General features: G+C 42.9%; 2 protein-coding genes across 4 annotated transcripts in view; one reads left to right on the forward strand and one right to left on the reverse strand.

Moving 5' to 3' along the window:
* Nucleotides 1-22,109, reverse strand: part of LOC133351094 (GRB10-interacting GYF protein 2-like) — a 99,604-nt gene that overhangs the window by 49,785 nt on the left and 27,710 nt on the right. Inside the window, 2 exon segments of the mRNA XM_061566026.1 lie at nt 151-389; nt 3,985-4,173. Of these exon segments, the coding sequence (XP_061422010.1) occupies nt 151-389; nt 3,985-4,173 (428 nt within the window).
* LOC133351096 (inward rectifier potassium channel 13-like) lies at nt 4,934-20,219 on the forward strand. 3 transcript variants are annotated; one of them, XM_061566034.1, is made up of 5 exons: nt 10,021-10,040; nt 10,173-10,196; nt 13,624-14,112; nt 16,538-16,854; nt 19,442-20,219. In XM_061566034.1, the coding sequence occupies exons 3-5, from the start codon at nt 13,635-13,637 to the stop codon at nt 19,760-19,762; spliced, it is 1,116 nt and encodes a 371-aa protein (XP_061422018.1). In that variant the 5' UTR covers nt 10,021-10,040; nt 10,173-10,196; nt 13,624-13,634; the 3' UTR covers nt 19,763-20,219. The 3 variants fall into 3 exon arrangements, with proteins under 3 accessions (XP_061422017.1, XP_061422019.1, XP_061422018.1); XM_061566033.1 differs by lacking the exons at nt 10,021-10,040; nt 10,173-10,196 and adding an exon at nt 4,934-4,999; XM_061566035.1 differs by lacking the exons at nt 10,021-10,040; nt 10,173-10,196 and adding an exon at nt 4,950-4,999 and having other exon boundaries at nt 13,634-14,112.

Consider the following 22,109-nt stretch of genomic DNA (forward strand, 5'->3'; position numbering starts at 1 on the left):
GCGAATCACTCTGCCATACAAAATAATTCTAAGTCATTATTTGCACATTTATAGTAATTTCTTGATTAACATTCATAAATCTTAGTACAGATTTCCCACAGGCCCATGCTGCACTCCAAATAGACAGAGGGATCGGTGACAGAATGTTACCTTGAAGGACATGAATGCTCCGGATGAGTCGAAGGTGCCCATCTCCCCCTCGTCATCCAGACACCACTCGGGCAGGTTGTCATCGTCAAAACTGCCCGAGCCAGACCGCGTGCGCCGGTACGCTCCTCCTCCTCCTCCACCTCCACCTCCTCGCTCCTCGTCCCTCTCCCGGAACTCAAAGTCGAACCTCCTCCTGGGACGCTCACCCGGCTCGCGCCACCCAGCAGAGCGCGGCCCGTCTACATACGCAAAAACCCCGACGTGCGGTGCATCATAAGCACACTTCTTCCAAGCACCAGGGTTGTTCAACCATTGTTGCTAAAAGCGGCAACTGATTCCAGTGAAAGTTTAGTACAACACCAATCAGCACGTGCGAATGTACAAACTGCACTGGCAGCAGGCCTGATGATAAAAACTCATTGGAGGCTCAAATGGCTTGAATGCAACATTGCACGATTTTAAACTAAAATTTAACTAACTTTAGTCTGTAGATAAATCTCTCACGGCAAACGGGTCGGGTGCAGAGATGAAGTAAGGCATGCTGCGTAGCACTAAGGGATGGGCTATGTGGCCAAAATCTCCCTCTGTGGTCTGGATGGGCCATGCAGGACAATGCTGATGTTGATACCAACATCATCCAGTGGGTGGCGACATTAAGGATAAAAAACTTGCAGCCCTGCAATTGTTCCGTTGCACTGTTGTAAGAAACTATTTGTATTTTACCAGGTAAGGCCCACTGAGCTATATAACTATTTTATCAGAAGCAACCTGGCCATAAATGATAGCGCAACGAAGGGGCTTATCATGTGGAAATTGATAGCAGCCAAATACTCTAAATGCATGTTTCTAAATGTGGAGAGGTAGACATTCCCACACTGTACTCCACCACACTCGACATGCCGATCGACTACCTGTGGTGCACCCATGTATACTGCTTGGTGGACAGAGGCGGTGGGGGGGGGATTCGAGAAACTTGCTCTATTGTTTCAACTGCCAGGCCAGGAGATGGAACTGAACCCAGCGATCTCCGGTGTGCTGTCCATAACACCACTGGGGCAGCTCCCTTTGTTTCTCAGTTTAAAATATGAAGGCATTGCATTTCGTGCTCTAGACACTTCTTTGTGTGTGGAAATCCGGTAAATGGGCTTGTATCGGTTTTGCATGTACGGATGTTGAATTTCGTCATGTGATTATAAGCGACGCAAAAAAAACTCTACCCAAATCGCACACCTTCCATGTAATGACAATGGATCTGTTTTTTTTTTCAAATTAACTTTGTTAAGTGCTTTTTGCGTTTACTTTGTTGTCCTTCCCCGCACTTCCAATTAGCAAGGTTGGCTACGTACGGTGTGAAAGAAGTTCATAATAAATATGTAATGTGAGCGTAAGCGAAGTTTCGCCGCTCAGCTCTGGGCCAATCGGACGGTCCGGAGTATTGGGGGCGGGGCCCAGTAAGGTGGGCGCATGGGGAGGTCCGCCGCCCACCTCCGGTCCGATCGGATGCCCGGATGATCAGGGGCGGAACCTAGGGGCGGAGCCGGGGAGGGGCGCTAAGTGAAGGGCGTGATCTGGAAGGTTCGGAAAGGGCGTGATGGAAGGTGGAGACGGGATGACGAGAGAGGGGAATATATGGGGGATCCAGAAGAGGCTCGTGGCAGTTGGCATAGACTCAAAGTGGGACCATGTCGAGCCGTGGGAGGTCTCCAGCGCCATCGGCCACGTGGCTGGAGACGACTCCAAGCACACCGTCAGCCAACGGTGTGTGGGAGTGCAACTGACGGAATGAGCGCGCGGGGCGCGCCAGTGGAACAGCCGGTCCACAGTCGGGACCGCCGGAGTGTGAGCGGCATAACAAGAATAAAGACAGAGACCAAGCTGTGTGTCGTCAACGTCGGTTATTACACATGTTAAAAAACAGTACAATACGAATTTTAAAAGATTATATTTTTACAGTCAAAAAAAGGTAATTTTAAAACGTCTTTCAGTGCAGGAGCCAAATGTTTGGCTAAAAATAATTATGGAACAATATGTAAGATCAATTAATTCCCATGATGGGCATGGCGTGGGGAGGGCCTCATCCAGCAGTGGAGTAACAAGGGGCCATGTACATGCTGGCTCAGATCCATCTCTCAATTTGGTACTGAAGTGCATGTCATGAACAAGCCAGTACTTTGGTCCGTTTCAGTTTTTTTTTTATCAATCTATTGTTTACTGATAAGACGTTGATTGCTTGGGGAGGGTCTTCTCTTTTATAAATATTAGACTAGCAATCTGCACATCCTTTGGGCGTGACAGTCCGTCTATCCAAGTCAGCCAGAAAAATAAACTCCTTAAACATTTTTTTTTAAACAACGGTTTTATCAACAACTTCGTTTAATTCACGGTCGAGAAGTACGTCAATGGCGCCTGAGACACGCGGCGCCTGCTTTTTGTGCGAGCCGATTCCACAGTTTAGGGACCGCGGCGTTTTTGATCTACACCAATATATATATAAATAATAAGGCGTCCATACAAAATGTGAATTGCCTTAAAGTAGCGAATTAATTGATTAATTGATGCCGGTTTTGATACAGGCGTACCGGATCTGAGTACATGTGCTAAATGTGGAATTGATTGGACAACGGGAAGTGGACGAAACTTTATTACAAGATTTGACCACGACAAACAGAGGAATCAAGTTAAGTAAAACCGTTGAAAAACTTTGATCTTATAAAAGTCGTGCATCTCTCCACCCTTCTCTTGCCTTCTCTGTAATCTATATCGCATTTTATCTAACCATCCTCCTTGGTATCTGTTTCTATTATCAATTCCTGTCCCCTCCTCTCTTCCCTAAACTACATCTCACCCACTTCCTTCTCCCCCTCCCCCATTTCTCTCTTTCCTCACTCTCCTTATTCGCACTTCCCACTTTGTGCATTCTCTTTCCTCTCTTTTTAACATCCATTCACTCTCCTCTCTGTTCTTATCCTACTCTGACTCCCTCCTCTAACTCCCTCCCTCACCTCCCGTCTCTATCCCATTTGCACGGGATCCTCAGTCTGGGTGGAGGGTGGGTGGGAGGGAGGCGTGACGTCAGTGTGATGCAGTGAACCTGGCTCAAAACTGTGGGATGTCGGTGACGCAGATGTGTGTGGTGGCACCACTACTACACGCGAGCACTTGCGCACAAGCCAGCCAGGAATTTAGTCAGAATTTTTTTTTCTACTATAGTATGTTTCAAAATATCTCTTCCATAGTGTACCCGGCCAGGTGGCTTGGCGCTAGAGCGAGTGGTTCGCAATCAGCAGGTTGCAAGTTCAAATCCAGGATGTAGGTTGACTTAGTCTATCACCACTTTGTGGGGAAGTCAACAGTGGTTGTTCTATGGAATGAGGAATCCTCACCACTGGCTCAGTGCTGTAGAGAGGAGATGAGTACCACCTTGATGCTTATTGCAACAAACGACAGCTGTATGTGTGCATGTGTTTGTATGTCTATGTATCTGTATGTGTGTGGTGAGAGTGGTAATGCAGCGGTTAACGCACTGCGCTACGAATTCGACGACCCGGGTTCGATTCCCGCTCCCGGCCAACATCAGTGACAATTATCTGAACAGGTCCTGAGCTTGCCCTAGGGTTGACTCAGCCTCAAAATTAGTACCTGGTGCAGTGTGTAAACATTGCCAGGTATTCAAATGAGTACCTGGTGCGGTGTGTAAACATTGCCACGCAACCGCTCATGTACCATTCTGACCTTCATAGGTGCTCACTAACAGCACTTGCCCCAAAATTATGTTAAGGCTCTTTGGGGGGTCTTTGTCAATTTTACGTGTAAGGACTTGTATTTATACCTTACCCGGACTGCTCTGCCTCCACCGCTCCCCATTGGCCTCTTCGCGCATGGCTCGCCAGTTCTCACTATCAGACCGCGTGAAGTCGTGCTGCTGCTTTTTGGCCAGTAATGCACTCGCTTCGTCAAACACCGGTCGAACGGACGGAACGGCTGTGGGTGGCGGGGGCGCAGGTGGCACCACGGCTCCAACAGCTGCAAAACATTGAGAAACAAGAACAACAGTGCAGCGTGAAAATTACACTCAAGAGAAGCTACATCACTACATCATCAAATAATATTGATGTATACATACACTTTACAAGGAGTTGCCGTGGTGTAAAAGTGACCACACTGAACTTGCTATCCAGAGGTCCCCGCTTCATTTCCATATCCTGTCGTGGCAGTTGAAACCATGGGCCGATTTTTCTTAAATTATTTGTCACTCAGCTTTTCAGACAACTGGCAAGTGTGAAAGAGTAGACCAAATACCCTCCAGAGCTCTAATTTGTAGAAGCATTTTCCACCAACAGTGGCATTAGCAAACTAAGTACAGGGCTGCACATATATATTTAACATGTACACACACATTCAATAAATGTGCAAATACAAATATATTTAAAGAAAATAAGGTTCAGATCCATTCTTTAACATTTCATTCACTGTGTATAAGTATAGACTACAATCCTTTTGCAATCTTTTTTTGTTCCCTTTCCCACAGCTCTCATATGACATGTCACATGATTAATCCAGACACCAACTAATTGAATTTCCCCCCTCTTAGCGCGCTCAATAGCAACCAGGCATGTGTGCATTAACCTTTCAGAAGGCTGCTTGGAGCAGTGCGACTGGGTAATGGAGTGTAAAAACAACACAGAGTACACAGAGACAACTGTCACCCCCCACCCAGCACATAGGGAGGTTTGAGCACACATCCAACTTTTCCATAAGCCAGTAGAACGGTGAGTGCCCTGCAGTTGGCTAAGCATGATCGTGAACTGCTCCTGTGCTGCCCTACGCACAGCGCTCATACCGGTCACAGGTATGTCGCCTCTCCTAAGCCTAAAGCCGTGTGAGGGATATTTAATGTTTGTGTATATAACACGTGCCTGTTGTCAAAATCTCTCTCCAAGTTGATGTGTTTGTAAAAAAAAAGCATTGAACTCACAACGTTATGTTTTTTAACATCTATCATATATTGCCTGCATTTATACCGTGCCTTATTGCTGAACGTGCTGTGATTCACTTTTATCGAGTCATATACAGCAAACTTAGACCTGAGATGGCAAAAACCCAAGACTGCAGATTTTACATTCATAATCACGGACATTTTAAGACCAAAATTAACTTCAAACAAACAACATTTTTCATAAATCTCACACCCATGCATTCTGCAGATCATGTGTGCTCACGTGGATTGTAACCAAATGTGGAAAAGCTAAACACAAGCAATAAGGGCAATATATTGTGACAGGGTTGAGAGAAACATTCTAGAAAACCGTGAAGAGCACCCGAACAACGATGAGCAGAGAATGGACATTTTTTGAAAAATACGAGAAGTCTGAATGTACACAAGTAGAGATTCAGTTTGTGGACATAAATAATGTGTATACAATTGTTAATTATATGCTGACATGGTTTTATATGTTTGGTCTCAACAAGGGTCATAGTGAAGGCACTTATAAATAACACATAGAAAAATTGAGTATTGTATAGCTGGCTAAGGCTTGTGAATAAACGTGACTGGATGTACGTATATTTAATTTATTTCACGCCGTATGTAGCCAACCATGTTAATAGGTGTGGATGATGTATAGATATTATAAACCAGTTTGTGATGTAATATCATTTCTCTGTATATTTCGGAATAGTATTAGAAACAAAATAACGTTAATAAATAAAATGATTAGAAATCCACGGCGTTTAAATAACGAGGGCGTCTTAGAGATGTTTTCCCTTACTCTTGGGGTCCTCTGAGTTTCTCTGATTTGGCCGATTTAATGCGAATGAATTTATAGCAAAGTGCATTAAGACACAAATACAACTTACAATCATACACATGAACAATATACTTACCAACAATATCATCAACTATGATCAATTCACTGCTGGTGGAAGGTTATCGCTTTGCGATCAAACATTTTCATCCAGCTTTGTTTATTAAAATATACACCTAGGATAACTTGTGTTGTTTTCATCACGAACTCCAGTTCTCAAAAAGCACTCCAACCTGTTCTCAACCGCCTCTATTATGTAACTTTGATTTCAGTTCATCTGCAATAGCTGTCCGAAGTAAATGTATCCTGCTGTGTCTTCCAAATGTGTCCCTTCGACACATCTCCAAGCGTTTAGCGAACTTGTTGTACATTAGTTACATTTTGCTCATTTATCTTGTGCCAAACTTTGCAGCCATATCAAGTGTTTAATTCATTTGCTACAGTTCCTTACCATTGGTCATTGATGATAATGACCATGTCATCAGCAAATTTAATGAATGAATATCAATTACCATTTTGCCTATCGCATTATGTGCACTTGTGACAAGTATCATATTCGTCAAAAAGAAACAAATATTTGCGTTCACATGCAAGACATGCATTGAATACTCAGACTGGGGTGTCTGCTGTAGCAACATAGAAAACTAGAAAAAAATATTTTAATTGAGCTGATAGTTATCAATTTAACGTAGCTTGGAAACAATTTAAATAGTAGTCATATTTTCAACAACTAATTATTGTAAGATGATCAAATGTTCTTTCAGCTTTAGTTCATATAATAATGCTATCCCACTACAGGCTTGTATATTCATGAGTGGCTCGAATAATAATCCATATGTTGATGAATGGTCCAGATGAATGATAATAAATGTATAATTAATTAATTGGCCATGGTGAACACTAGAGTAAAACCACATTGATTGTATGTAGCTGCACAATGCAGACTGGTGTGGCTACATGGGGTTTTACTGTCGCATTAACCATAACTACAAGTTAAATTATTCTGACCAATAGACAATATGGTAATGCAGTTAAAACACTACAGAATACAGTACATTAAATAGCTGTTGGTTTATATAGTAAAATACACAGTTTAACACGTAAGGCTTTCGTTACCAATATCATCCATAATACCAATGTTTGGGTTAGATCACGTAAATATATAAATGTGTCATTAAATGTTGTGTCTTTGCTCTCCAACACACCGGTGTGCTGTATTAGTAACGAAGTGGCATGTTCTGTTCATGTGACAAACCTTACTAATTGACTGTGTCGGGTGGTGGCGGGTTTAACATCACACATTTATATATTTACACGATCTAACCCAAAAAAACCTGTATTATGGAAAATACACACACATTCACACACTGGTACATTCAATTTATATACACATATACATAGGGCTTTTGTTACTTAAGTTTTCATAAATTTAGCAGCTAGCCAGACTTCAGCTCACAGAATCAGGGCTGCTCAATTAGTCTGATGAGCCAAGATTTTCCTAATATCTAGCTTGAATCCGATTGATTGTTCCTCTGAGGCCATGACACTTATTTAAGAAGCCTGTCAGGTGACACGGGAAGCACGACTTCCTGGATTTTTATTCTGACGTCATGGATTTTGAATTGAAGCGGCTTTACAAGGTTTGAAACGAATTCACAAATCTTATTGCTAAATTTAGTTATGAAAATAGTTCTTGCACTTACCGGTGACCTGAAACAATAATAACTGGCGTATTAAATGCTTTTGTGGTGGAGGGTTTAACGGCACAAATTTGATCAGGTCATTCCGTGGGCTAACCCAAAAAACAACTATTCATAATCATGGCTGAAAAATCCTACGTGTTAAGAAAACCTACATGTTAACGTATCCAAGCCTTTCTAAACGATGAAAAGGCATTTACCCAGTGGAAATTCATGCAGTCATCCACGACTCCAAACCAAGGCCTAAATAAAAAGATTTGGAAAGAACAAACCATTTAATAGAGTGGAACTACACTGAGAGTCCATTAAGGTACCAACATACATATCAGAAGAAGAGTCGGACAAGGTGACAGAGTTAGCCAACGTTTCTCACAGTGATATTAGAAGACGTTCCTGTAAAGTGGATTGGGAAAACAAAGGCATACGTATAAACAGAGGTATGTGTGTATGGCTCTAAATGTAGAAGTTTCCTGCTAAAGCAGAAGCTAAAAACCGGATTACGCGACTGACCGAGAGGCGAGACGCACGTTTATGCAGATTGTCCACTTGCAGTATTTTCACTATTTCCTGAATGAAGGCTGGCCAACCAACACAACACATATTAATGAACACTGTGCTCGAAGATACTTTGGACGCCAAGAGTGATGAATTTTAAAAATTCACAGACTAGAGTGGCCATTGTGAAGTGATTTGGATGCTAAAAACTGGATTGGAGTTTCCAAAGGTGAACACGACTGAAATTTTCGTTTACACCAATGTGCCCGACACCTACAATTCCAGTTTCTGTATATTCTAACCACAGGATTTCTCGGGCTACTACCATAGTTACTGTTTCTATGAACTTCACTCATCGATTCCTCCACACATATTGTAGATTCGGTCGACCAGACTGACTATTTCGTCTCATCCATATTGTGTTCAACCACCACACTGCATCACTCATCCACTTAACCACCCTCGTAATACCTACTATAATCACCCAGGAATCCCCTTAACGCTCGTGACGTCCTCCACATGGACCCATCCCTCATGAGTAATGAGCAGGTCATGTCACTCCGCATGGAGAACCCCCCCTTCATTAATAATCATGAACAGGTGACATCATCCAAACGGACACCCTCCGTCCATTAATAATAATTAGCGGGTGACGTCACTCCACATAGGGAGGCGATGCGCCTCCTCCCCCCCTCCTCAGCGTCAACTCACAACCCTCGCGACAAAGGCAGAACCATCACGTCACACGATCTCCGTAACGCTGTTGAGACATAGAAGTGAAAAGGACGTCTTGATGAAAGAGGGATTAAAACCTTTAAATGAAATAAGTCTGTCACCGCGGCCTTACAAATTGCACACAAATGGATGCAATGAATATCACGTTGCAGTCTGCTTTTCACTTGCAAGTTTCAGATTTACTGCAATACACCCGTCCTTGGACGAGCAAAAGGCTGGTATATAATAACGAGGCAACACACCTCATTCCCATATTGGTCTCTCCACATAATAAATACAAGTATTTTTTCTTCACACATCCATTCGGCTGTTTATTTATTGTTACGTACAGTCTCCACGATAGCGCTCATGATTATTTTACGTGTTTAGTGACATCAGTTAACATCTTTAACCTATGCATCCTGACATCGCTTAATCACTGAGTTCCAGCCCAATGCTTAATAAATGATCTATTGTCAAGAATTCAGTTATTTTCTGCACAAACAAGTATTGAGGTGATGCTCATATCCTCCTTACAGCACTGAGCCAGTGGTAGAAATGTTACATTCCTGTGATGTAGGCGAGTCTATCGATAGGACAACCGCTGTTGACTCCCTCACAAAGTGGTACTACCATAATTTTATCCACCCCAGATGAATGATAGGCTATCAACCCAAACCAGGATTGTAACTCTCAACATTGCGATTGTGAGCCGCTCTCTCTACCACTGACTCATCGGGCCTGTAATGACTCTATAACTATTTACATCGCTGGTCAATCCACTGCTGGACACTCGCCTTACCAAACTATGTGAGTCACGGGGGCATCATTTGAGCATACTTCACCACACTGTCCATAAGGTTTTTTTTGGGTTAGATCACCTAAATATATAAATGTGTCATCAAGACCCACCACCACCCTACACAGCCAACTATTAAGGGTTGTCACGTAAACAGAACATGCTAATTTACATTATCAAGCTACAGATTTGTCCTTTATATTTAAACACATAAAACTACACGGGGTACTATGTGGAGTAACCCAATTTGTTCTTGCGGTTTCCTTATCACATTTCCGTCAGGCCTGACGCTGCACCATTTATTTGTGCCAATCAACACAATTCCCGCCATTTGATTTTAAATAAGACTGTCTAAAGAACGGCTAAAGACCGCCAGCGGTAAGAACAGTCGCTTGTTATTACATTAACAATAACCACCGAGTAACTTATTAAAGACCATACACACGTACACATCATACGCAAAACGAGTGATTAATACATTTGTGCTGCTATCCATTCTACAACTATTAGACAGCTCAGCGACGACCAGCAAAGGTGGGTCTAAAAAAATGCATGCAACCCAATATTCATAAAAACGGGTTTTCATTGTAAGAATGACAGTGTGTATTTTTATAAACAATAACATATTACTTGGTTCCAACGGCAAAATGATGAAATAGCGCAGATCATTTCATCATTCATGCCTCGTCTTGCCTTTCCACTGCACTGCGTGAAACGTTTAAGTCGCTACGGGGTAATACATTTTTTTACAAATTAAAAGTCTCAAAATGACACGCAATAAATATTACTGTATTGTTGACATAATAAAGAATGTTCCAAAATGTCCTACTTTGTCTTCAGTTGTTGAAAAACAGTATTAGTAGACATTTATAACCAGATGAGAGTCCATTGAAACCAGGGGTATATTTATTTTTTGTTCAAGATAACCATTGCTAAGTTGACCGAGGCAAGCAGCATGTTTTACATAGAATGTTAGTGTGATGTTGGCAGCCTGTAACCTTTCAATTCTGGGCCATATATTAAAACCAATGGCTAAAAAAGACACGTTGCTGCGTATGGCCAAGAAAGACTTGCGAGCAAACTCAACGTACAGTGCGCTGTCAACTTTGCCGGCCGCATGGCGCTCCAAATCACAGAGGTGGAAACAAGAGTCAAGCTTAAGAATATTTCACAAATCTTGACTTAAAGCTTTCGTGACTGCAGGAATTCATATTATTTGGGTCTTTCGGTAAAGTCACGTAGATAGGTTCAAAGAAAATAACCTATCTAGATCACTTCACCAAAAGACCCAAAGAATATATTTGACAAATAAGTGTGACCGAATTGTTAAGAAAAAATGTAAACGGTACGAGTTTGTGAATTTCAAATTTAACAAACGTGAATATTAGAGACAGCCATTACATTTTCCAAAATCACTTAAGAGTATGTTACCTTCTCAATGAAACCGCCTCTTCTAGCTGTGGTTGTTTTTCACGACTTTAAGCAAATAATCCAGGAAGGTGACTTGTGATCGAAATATCTCTCTTAAGAGCCAAATTGTGAACGGGGCCTCACTGTAGTAACTTCAAGAACCACGAGGTCTTCAAAGAAGGCCTTTACGTTTAGCACGTTATATTAGTTTTTCTTTCAGTTTATTTATTAGGTATAGCCCTGTGAGCCATGCGGCTCTTGAATCCGGTGCAACCGCAACAAACAAAAACATGAACAAGAAACATCTTAAAGTGACTATGCGCAACAGAAAAGCCAGAAAAAACAGCAAAGTCTTCCAGAAAAAGCACTGTATATCAATGCTGTGTTCAAAAATCCCAGTGGGATGCAAGTCAAACAACAACTATAAGACAATTTAAATTAAAGTTATCAGTCTAACTCTGTACTACAACAAACAAATATGGCTAAACCAAAACGTTTTCGAAATCCGCAAAAGAAAGCTATAAATTTTTTACAGTGATCATAGGAACTGTGATTCAAATTTAACAATAAACGATATACATAACATGTACGACCAAACTTTGCAGCCATAGCTGGCAGCATGAGTCACTCCATAACAGCAGGAGTATCAGTAGGAGTATCAACATTTTTCAATGCACCTTTAAAGATCAGCACACTATAATCAAAACTCAAGATCATACTTTGCAGCGGATACCTTTGATTTCAGGCCACTGAATAGCAGTGGCAGCTAGGGGTGTACAACTCCTCTAGAGCAGTTTTGAGTGAAGATCTCACAGGTAGTGATCCAAGTTGCAGTTTATTGGCGCTAACATTCCAGACCCTGGGGGCATCAATAGCAAAGGCCCTTCCTCCAGTATTTGTACGGCAATAAGTAATGTGAAGCTGGTAAATGAGCGAAAACGTTATGGCATAATTTGTTCTTCGAAACAGTGAGGAGATCCAGCAGGTAGTCTGCTGATTTTTTTGTATGTATCTATATATACAAAAAATGTGTCTGTTCAAAATGTTTAGCGTACTTCCCGAAATGTAACAAACTTGAAATTTGCGATGTGGGTACTTTCCAGACTGTACACAATGCAAAAATTATAAAAATAGACTTTGGTATTTGGGGGGGGGGGGGCGCAATAATGCATATTTTTTGCCCGGCAAGTGAGCTGTGACGTCACATCTGTCATGTCACCCGCGCATGCGTAGTGGTTAGCACGCTGCGCTACAAACCCGGCCACCCGAGTTCGATTCCCGCTCACGACCAACACCGGTGACGATTCTTTGAACCGCTCCTGGGCCTCCCCTAGGTCGACTCAGCCTCAAACGAGTAACTGGTGTGGTGTGTGGGCATCACCACTGGGGAGGCAAAGGCGGCCGGGCGTGGTGAATCCAAGTCCCGAGCAAAGCCGGGTAGTAAAGCTAGTCGTGAATAAATAAGATCTGATGCACAAGCCGTCGATCATTAAGAGATGGTAAGTTTGACCCAATGTAGAGATCACAGTGGTGGGTCCTATATGGGCAGTTCAATGCAAATCTTAAGGCCGAGTGATAAATTGAGTCAAGCTTCTTCAGTGCAGTACTGAGGGCTGATTTATATACGATGTCACAGTAATCAAGTAGAGGCAGTAAGTTAGCTTTTATCAATTCCTAAATGCCCAGAGCTAAAAAAATAACTGCCCGAGTGAAAGGTGTTCATGCATCGCAGCCTCAAGCAACAATGTCACCATACCTTGCAAACCAATAAGCATGTATATATAAACATTACCTATAAACACTACATTTAGTAAGTTAACTACTTACATCCCCAGCCCAGTAAGTGAACTATTAAATGTGGATGGATGCAGTTTAAAATATGAAATAAGAAATATTGACATAATACACTATATGACGCTTGCATATTCTCAAATATGTCTAATCTCTATGCCAGTATTTACAATGTTTAATATAGTTAAAACTGGATAATACATTTTACACCTGCTGCAATTTGCAATAACCTTTAATTGCAACTTTAATTTGAGCATGTGAATTCCAATTATAGAGATCTATAACCTCAGCACTGTACTTTGTATGCTCATTATCCTGTTCATGGCACAAGATTATCACGTGGCAAAATGAAAAGTCTTGACTTCATAAAGCATTGCATATAGAAGCAATCCTATACACTGTCATCTTGGAATGACAAACCAAAAGCAGCCTGAAAACAAAAACTATAAGCTACTTATGATGACTTCTGCTCTGGTTTAATATACAAACTAAATACATCTGTAACATATGCTTACTGGGTAATTCAAGACGTACATTTTCCACAGGCGCTTTTAAGTGGTTTTTCAGGTTGGGTTGCGGCCATCTTCTAGAGTGTTTGTCTAAAGTCGTCAAACTTGACACCCACGCCTGCGGCCACCTTCAGAAGTTCAATATTTATAGAGGAATTGCTCAGAATGCAGCCCAACTAGGGAAACCGGACCAAGACTGACTGGGTAAGGAACGTCAACAGAGTGATATTAACTTGATACCACCATGGCAGGTGGTCTCAGAATGTGTGCCCTGTACAGAGACAGTGTGGGCTACGAGCAAGTGTGCCTGAGGCCGCTGCTGGCCCAACCTCGGCCACGCTTCATGACCAAGGATGGCCGCCCCACGCTGCACATGCATTCCTCCTCCTCAATGGGCTGCTGGAGCTACGTACGTGACATCTGGAGCACGCTGCTGTCACTGCGATGGCGTTTCATGCTGCTCGTCTTCTCCGCCACCTTTCTTCTCAGCTGGTTTGTGTTTGCGCTGCTCTGGTACCTCATTGCGTACCTGCATGGGGACGTGGAGGCCACCCTGGACCCTGAGCACGTCGTCTGCGTGCAGGCAATCACGAGCCTGCGTGCCGCTTTTTCATTTGCCGTCGAGACTCAGCTCACCATCGGCTACGGCAAGATGTACCCCAACGGGGAGTGCCCGCAGGCCGTGGCTCTGCTTACTGTACAAATGATCCTGGGACTCATGCTGGAAGCGCTCATTACAGGTGGGAGGTCGCTACGTCACATTGCATTTCAAAATTGTAATGTGGGACAGCAGTAGGAGTGCGTTTGCCGCTTGTTGCAGAGATTCGCCGTTCGAATCCGGCTTGTGGCTCAGGTTAGTATCGCAGTGCTGCGTGTTAAACGTAAGATGCTATGCTCCCGTCTGCTTCACAGTGGACTTTAAAAATCCTGTGAAGTAATTTGAACAAGAGTAAAGCCATTGTGTGCCAGTGTCATGGTCCAAATAAAAAAAAAATCACGGCAGAATACTTAATTAGGACGACAACGCAAAGTCGCTCCCTGAATGCAAAAAGGAAGCCGGACCCTCCTGAAAAAGAATCTTGAGACTCAGTGTGGCTCTCCTGGCTAAAATTTAAAACTCGGGGTTATTCGGGGGAGCCTGTGGCACCCCCTCACAACCATTTACGGCCTTCGGCCAAGAAAATCACGAAAAAATTGCACACGAACGACGCATTCACGCAAGCACCCGATGCTCCGTTTTGAAGTTTTAAAATGAAACATCTTTGAATTGTATTGTTTTGAAGTAGATCATTTTATTTCTTCATTAAAAGCTAAACGACATTTCGTGTAAATTTTCTCTCGTCGTTAAATAGATGGCCTTGCTGGGGGTTCAGTTCGATGCGGCCTTTCACCTGTTTGGGATTGCGGGATCGAGATAAGGCGACAGAGCTGGTCATGTGAGAAGACCGCCGTCTGCAGATCGATTCCAACGTAATCGAACGTCTGTCCCTGCGCCTCCGTCGTTAATGCAGGGGGCGCGCAGGTTTGCAGCGCCCCCTGCATGAAAATGACGGAAAGTGCAGCGTTCATCACAGATAAAATTGTGCGCTTATTTATATAAATAATCATGAATAAATTCACTGCAGAGAAGCCAACTGAGCATACCTCAATCAAACTCAAGTAACCTAAGGAATTATGCTAAATGTATTTTTTGCACGTTAAAAAAGTCTAATCATTCCTGATAAAACAGGAATTTGCGACCTCTACTTACATTCACATTACTCAAAGCTACAGAAGTAAAGGGTTAACTTACATTCAGTGCACGTTAACCTAATGAATAACCATTTTAATGTGAAACTAGCCCATAGTGACTAAAATCTGTTGAAATTATGAACATTAAAAGAGTAAATCCAAACGTAGTAATGCATGCTCAGGTTAAATGTTTGATAGTGGTGTATCCCAATGTATGTTAATTTGCTTTACGAATATTCGTTATTGCGTTCGTCATTAATTCACGCTGTTCCGGTTTATGCCTTGATTGTTTTGTGATCATATTATTTTGTATTCGAAAATTTTTTTACTGGAAAATAATCTAAATCCCTAAAGTAAATGCATGCTGTGTCATTTGTCCGTGAATTTGTATACTTTTCCAGGCTCTTTACCTGGCCGCCGCATTATGTAATGCCACCCCTTGTTTCCAAGCCAAGCGCCGCGTAGTTCAAAAGTAGCGTATGATCCAACCATGCTCTGTACTGTACGTACTGTACATACTGTAGATACTGCCCCACCCTCACCCTCCCAGTCACCCCTCTGCTCATCAACACCTCACCACAGCATCACCTCAGAATGTGCACAACAGTTTATGGTTAGTAAATTACTGTGTACAGTAATTGCTTTGCATTACCTGTCTAGTCATTATCATACATATGTATGCATGAAGATCTCAGTTGTATTGTAAAGTGTCATTTCAGTAGATTTTGGGTCAGAAATCTTTTCGTAGGAATTTATCTTAGGTTATATAATGGGACCTTATGGGAAATATGTTTTCAAGAACATAACCCAAAGGTATATCAAGGTACACCCACCGTACCCTTTGTGTTTTACAGAATCGTATGACAGTGTCAATGCGGTTAATGGTGGAAACACTGATTGGAAGACCTCATTTTAATAACCTGAATTTCCTATTCACTTCATCTTAATGAACAATATGTTAGGAGCGTTAACTATATTGAAGTACGATAGATTTAGTTTCCATATAAAAATGCAGTGACTAGGTCAACTAATTAGTTTTTTTATTTGAAGGCCAAGCAACTTTTTTTCCTTGGCATTTTAAGCATGTTTTTTTTTTATCAATTACGAAAAGGCTTTTGATTCAGTGGCAACTGATGCACCATCCAAGCTCTCACACAATCAGGTGGTGCTCATATCGCGTTTACAGCCCTCAGCCAGAAAATTCCCCATTTTATGACGTGGGTGAGTCTATCCATAGGACAACCACAGTTAGCTTCCCCCACAAAGTGGTGATCCATTTGTCTTCATCCCAGACATGATGGGCTGAGCCAATGGCCGGATCCAGAAATTGAACTCTCAACCTTCCGATTGCGAGCCGATTGCTCGACCACTGATGCCACCTGGCCAAGTCTACACAGTGCTGACTGAACACGTACACATTTTTTTTTCTTACAGGAGCTTTCGTGGCCAAATTAGCCAGGCCCAAGCTGCGTTCGGAAACACTACGCTTCAGCCACTTCGCGGTGGTGAACCGGCAGGGAGAGCAAAGCTGCCTCCAGTTCCGTGTGGCGAACCTGCTGCCATCGCCGCTTCTGCACATTCGCCTGCAGGCGGTGCTTTACCAGACGCACGGCACAGAGCTGCTGCACCAGACGGCTGTCCCCTTCACTCTCGACCACATGGACGGGGAGGAACACTGCCCTTTCTTCCTGTCCCCACTCACATACTGCCACGGCATCACCGAGACCAGCCCCTTCTACAGGCAACAGCAGGTGAGCAGTGCGACCGTTACTCACAAACCTCGGTGGAGAGTGCTGACGTGAATTAACTGCGTATGGAACGAGCAAAACTCTGCTGAGATCCAGAAGGTCGAAAACAGCCCAGAGTTAAAATTTCGATTTAAAGCTTTCGTGACTGCAGGGATTCATATTCTTGGTTCTTTCGGTAAAGTCAGTTTATTATATGGTAGTCATTATATAGTGTAGTGTATAAAGAGTTACTTAATGTTAACAGCTCAGCTTATTGTAGAGTATATTGAGTACATTGATTATATTGATGTAGTTTATAGTTAGTTTTTTTCACATCAGTTTACTGTATGGTAGTAGGGTATGTGTAGTTCTTTATAAACTCCTTTTTTGTTTTCCACATAATGCACTAGCTTGATACGTGGTGGTTTGGGCTGTTGCAGTTCTTTATTATAAAAATTTCCCTCCCTTTATTACTGCTAATCCTACATAATACACTAGCATAATATGCCTTTGAGACCCCCCACCGCCTACACATTCCACAAGAAGTGACTAATCCCATATCTGCATTTGTCATCAATATGCTAAATTCTTCTGTTGATATGTAAACTCCTTTGTCAAGGCGCTCTCCTCCTCCCACCCAGCTTAAAATACGCTGCCAAGCTTAGCAGTGTTCATTAAGACGCTGTCTTTCCGACAGCTCTGTTTCTTCAACTGAGGACGGCTGCTTGCGTTGTGGCCGAAACGTAGTGAGAATTTTATTTTATTATGTTTTATTTTTATTATTTTATTATTTCCCTTCTACATGAACCAAGAATTTGAGTCCGGAGTTTGCTTGTTAAGAAAATGACACTTGGTAATATTGGCCTGGAAATCTTATTCTTTAGATATATGAAGACACAGAATGGAGTTCTATTTTTATTTAGTTTTCCCGATGATGCTCCGGCCAGCTGGCACAGTAGTCGAATGAGCACTTCGCAATCAGAAAGTGGTGAATTAAAATCCTGGTTGGGGGTTGACTCAGCCCACCATCCCTCTGTGGTCAATAAAAATTAACCCGTAAAAACAAAGTTTTTCACTATAAATCCTTTATATGCGTGGCATCGGTTTTATTTTATTATTCATTTCTGTTTTTCTTGAGTAAGAGTTTCATTTTTATCACATTGGTATTTTAAATTAAATATGAAAATTTTTTTTCCTAAAAAGTGGAAAATTTTGGAAAATATTTTTCATGAAAATAAATTGTCACGCACAACGAGTCTGTGTGCAAAATGTCAGCTCGATTGGATCACGGGAAGTGGGTTAAAAAACGACCGAAAGATTTGCACGGTCGTAAGCGCGCAAGCAAGCAAGCAAGTGAACTTAATATAAAGGATTTAAACAGAGTACCAAATCTTGACCGAAAGCTTTCGTGACTGCAGGAATTCATATTCTTTGGGTCTTTCGGTAAAGTCACTTAAATAGGTTCAAAGAAAATAACAAAAAGCTACGACGTTTCGAATGCAACACAAGGGGTCGTCATCAGGAAAAGGGGGTCATCCTCTAAAGGCAAACTGGTTATAAAGGTTTGAAATGGGCGTAGCCCAAGTGTCAGTGATGATACTCATATAGAGTGCAACGACGGCGCTGGTGGTGGGTTTCCATCAATTAAAGGGCTGCTAAGTAATCATTGCACCTCGCTTTACACACTCACACGGCTGACGGTGGAGGTTGCTGCTAGAGGTGATGGTACTCGTAAACGGCCACGACGGCACTGGTGGTGGGCTTCCACCAGTAAAGAGCTACTGCTAGTGGTGATGGTAGTAGTGGGCAGTGATGGTCCCGGTGGTGGGCTTCCACCAATTAAAGGGCTGCCAGGTCTAAAATGGAAACATTACAGCCAATTATGACTTAAACTGGTTGATAACGTCCTTCTAGTGATTGCCGAGTTTGTACCCATCTTCTCGGTTGAAATTGTGTCTATGTCTGTATATATGGATGGCTTCATGAGTGAATCTTTATTGACAGCCAGTGGGTTTGCAAAGTAGCTTCATCTTAGAGAAATAAATTTCGTGTGGGCCCACCGCATTATAATAATGATCAGCCACGGCCAAGGTATTGGTCCTACCGTGTTTCAGATCTGCCTTATGCTCACGAACATGGTCCGAGACATGTCGCTTAGTTTCCCCAATGTAACTACTGCCGCAGCCACAGCTTAGTTTGTAGACGCCGGGGTATTGCATGTCAGGGATCACATCCTTCACAGATGGGATCAGATCACAAGTTGTATGTACTGTGTTAAATCGAATCTGGATCTAGTGTTTGCTCATGCTTTGGGAAATATTTTTGGTAACCCCTGCTATGTATGGACACGAAAGCTTCAAATCTAGAATTAATACCCTCTACGGGGAGGAATTTCACCTATCTGTTAGAATTTTTAACAGACGAGACAAGAAGTCACAGCTTCTATATAAGGTACAGATATTTTGCTGTGACGGTTTCACCTGAAGACGGAAGCTTGTGTTGCCTCCGAAACATCGTGATTTTTATTGTTTTATTTTTATTAATTTTAATTTCATTTTTTGCCTACGTGACTTTACCGAAAGAACTAACTTTTGGTCTCATATTGCTGTAGGTTCTTGGGAGTGTGCAGCCAGGCCTAGAGCTGGTGGTGTTCCTCACCGCCAGAGATGAAAATACGGGGGAGGTATGTCAGAAGCGGACATCCTACATCAGCGAGGAAATCCTGTGCAACCACTGCTACCCTCCTGCAGTGATCAGCAAAGAGGGACAATACACCTACAACGTGAGGGACTTTGACAGGCCCCTTCCAGAGCCAGGTGTAAACATCGAGAGACTCGCGATGAACGGGGCTCCCGCAGACCAGAGAGACGATGAATCCAACGAAGGAAACCGTTCCACTGTCGCTCTGATTATCGATGAGTCCAGCCCCTAATCCAACCAGAGGAATATGTAGAACGCAAGACCTATGCTGCTGTTATTCTTTTCATCTTTTGAAGAAATATTATTGACAAAAAGAACTTTCCAAAAACACATCCACAACTAAAAGGTATTTAAGGTATTTATAATGACAACTCACTTAAATATGTATGTGAATTAGTTGTCAACCTACCAACATATACGTGTTGTGAATAAGCTACAGATGAATTAGTTTCCCTGTATGGGTAGGAGAGACGATTAATAATGCAACACAAACTATAGACACTGACGTACTGAGTTGCTTTTAGAAGGGCAGGTGGCGCACATTTTTAATAAATGTATCACTATGAAACGTAAACCCAATCCGTACTCTCCTTGTAAATGCGTATAGATGCGTACAACTTTCTTGCATGAGGCGGTGTGTAGCATACATGTAGAAACTTTACTTTGTATGCATGGATCTGCATTTTACATTAAAGCCACTTGTGTGGAGAGCTGTGTACAGTCTACTCTTGAGAATTCTACCGACCATGATTGTTTATCACAATGAATGTGGAATTAAATCCTGCCACCATGAATAAAACCCATCGCGTGGTAGCATGGCGGAGTGGTAACACTTGTGCTTCAAACAAGAAGTTCCTGGGTTCAAATCCCAACTCGGGCATCTCTGTGTGGAGTTTGTATGTTCTCACCTGTTCTACATGGGTCTCCTCGAGGCTCTATGGTTTCCTTCCATAATAATTTTTAAAAACTATGTAACTGGTGCATCTTAATTCAAAATAATTACCTGCAAATTTCACATTTGGGCTTACACATAGCAATGTCGCCCCCTCCTGCAAACTGTTGGTAGGGAGGCTTTACTTGGTAAACAAGTATAATAATTTTAAGTGTCCACAAAAACTTTCTGCGATGTTTCAGGCAGTCGGGCAGGATGAGCACCATTCGGCCCCTTCAGTCTGAATTGCCGGACCGATTGTACTGGAAGATAATTTATGACAAATATTCCATGAGACAACGCTGTAGTTTTTCCATTGGGATTTGAAGATTCAATACATGTAACGACATCTCAAAATACATACACATGCACATTTAGTAGCATAATGCTTCAAGTGTGTGGAAGATTTAATAAGATGGTTAACTGCAGACATGCTGGAACCCACAGGGGCTATGCAAACTCGTTTTCTTGAACTTCTTTCGCACCCTACGTAGCCAACTATGCTAATCGGAGGTTTGAACTCAATATAGACTGTTATATTATAGGTTTTATCAACCACACTATGGGCCACCCTTGATGGACAGTATCACAGAAATTATTTGAAATAGCCTCATAAAATAGGACACCCAAGGGTTCAGGAATATTATGTCGAAGCACACATTGCACGTCGAAACACCGCTTTTTGATCAAAACGCCTTCAAGTTTTTGACCACCAAGCTTATTGATTACTAGCGGTTAGTACCCGGCGTTGCCCGGGCGAAAAAGGCAGACATGTAGTTACACATGCAAATCCATTGATACACACACAGAGTTACACGTACAAATGGACTCACACATACGTACATAGACTGAACAACCGCCATTCGCCACTAAGTGGCGGTGACGTCACAACAACGCTTGTGCCAGGCTATGTGCACCTGGAGGCCACGTGAAGTGTCGAACGCCGCTGGCAAGAGGTCACGGGGAAAACCCAGATGGCACAGGTCGACTGACTGAGACGACTGGCTGATGCACCACCTGTGGCCCCTACTGTGGCAACTTTCTGTGCGTTAGCCACCCGGCGCTCTGCTCGTTGTTGTGAGCGTTGCTCCTCCCCCCTCCGTTGTTGTTGGAGGGTGACTGACTCCAACTGGCCAGTAGCGTCCTTCAGGAGCCTCCTCCACAGTGGCCGATCTTGACACGGCTGGTACCAGTCATCCGCAAGTGGACTCAGCTCCAAGTCCTCCTGTAGCACATCACTCCATGTCTTCTCCAGCCCGTGCCGCGCCCGTTTAGCCCCCTCGATCCGGCGGAACAAAAGCTGTTTAGGCATGCGGTGGCTGGCCATGCAGGCTACATGACTCAGGCAACGCAGCCTTGCCTGCCGGAGGTCACCGATGGGACTTTGTCCACATCTTTCAAGGATTTGTGAGCTCCTCACACAATGCAGCCTGGTTAAACCCAGGATGGATCGTAGGCAGGCCAGCCTAAATGTTTTTTAACCGGCGAAGATGTTTCATTAGGGGGGTCCAAGTTTCGCAAGCGTAGAGAAGGGAGGGAATGACCGTGGCCGAGAAGACCTGAAGCTTCGTACGGAGTGATAGACCAGGTAGCTTCCACACAGCGTTACGCAGCCAATGAAAAGATACTGAAGCTCGACTGATTCGGA

This window comes from Lethenteron reissneri, chromosome 36 (assembly GCF_015708825.2).
Source record: "Lethenteron reissneri isolate LAM-NWPU_2019-01 chromosome 36, ASM1570882v1, whole genome shotgun sequence".
Lineage (NCBI taxonomy): Eukaryota > Metazoa > Chordata > Hyperoartia > Petromyzontiformes > Petromyzontidae > Lethenteron > Lethenteron reissneri.

What these genes read in the sequence shown, in the direction of transcription:
- LOC133351096 (XM_061566033.1), top strand. Translation starts at nt 4,945, where the DNA reads ATGATCGTGAACTGCTCCTGTGCTGCCCTACGCACAGCGCTCATACCG. An exon ending in AGCGCTCATACCGGTCACAG is followed by an intron (nt 5,000 to 13,623) that starts GTATGTCGCCTC and finishes CCACCATGGCAG; the next exon opens with GTGGTCTCAGAATGTGTGCC. An exon ending in CCTTCTACAGGCAACAGCAG is followed by an intron (nt 16,855 to 19,441) that starts GTGAGCAGTGCG and finishes ATATTGCTGTAG; the next exon opens with GTTCTTGGGAGTGTGCAGCC.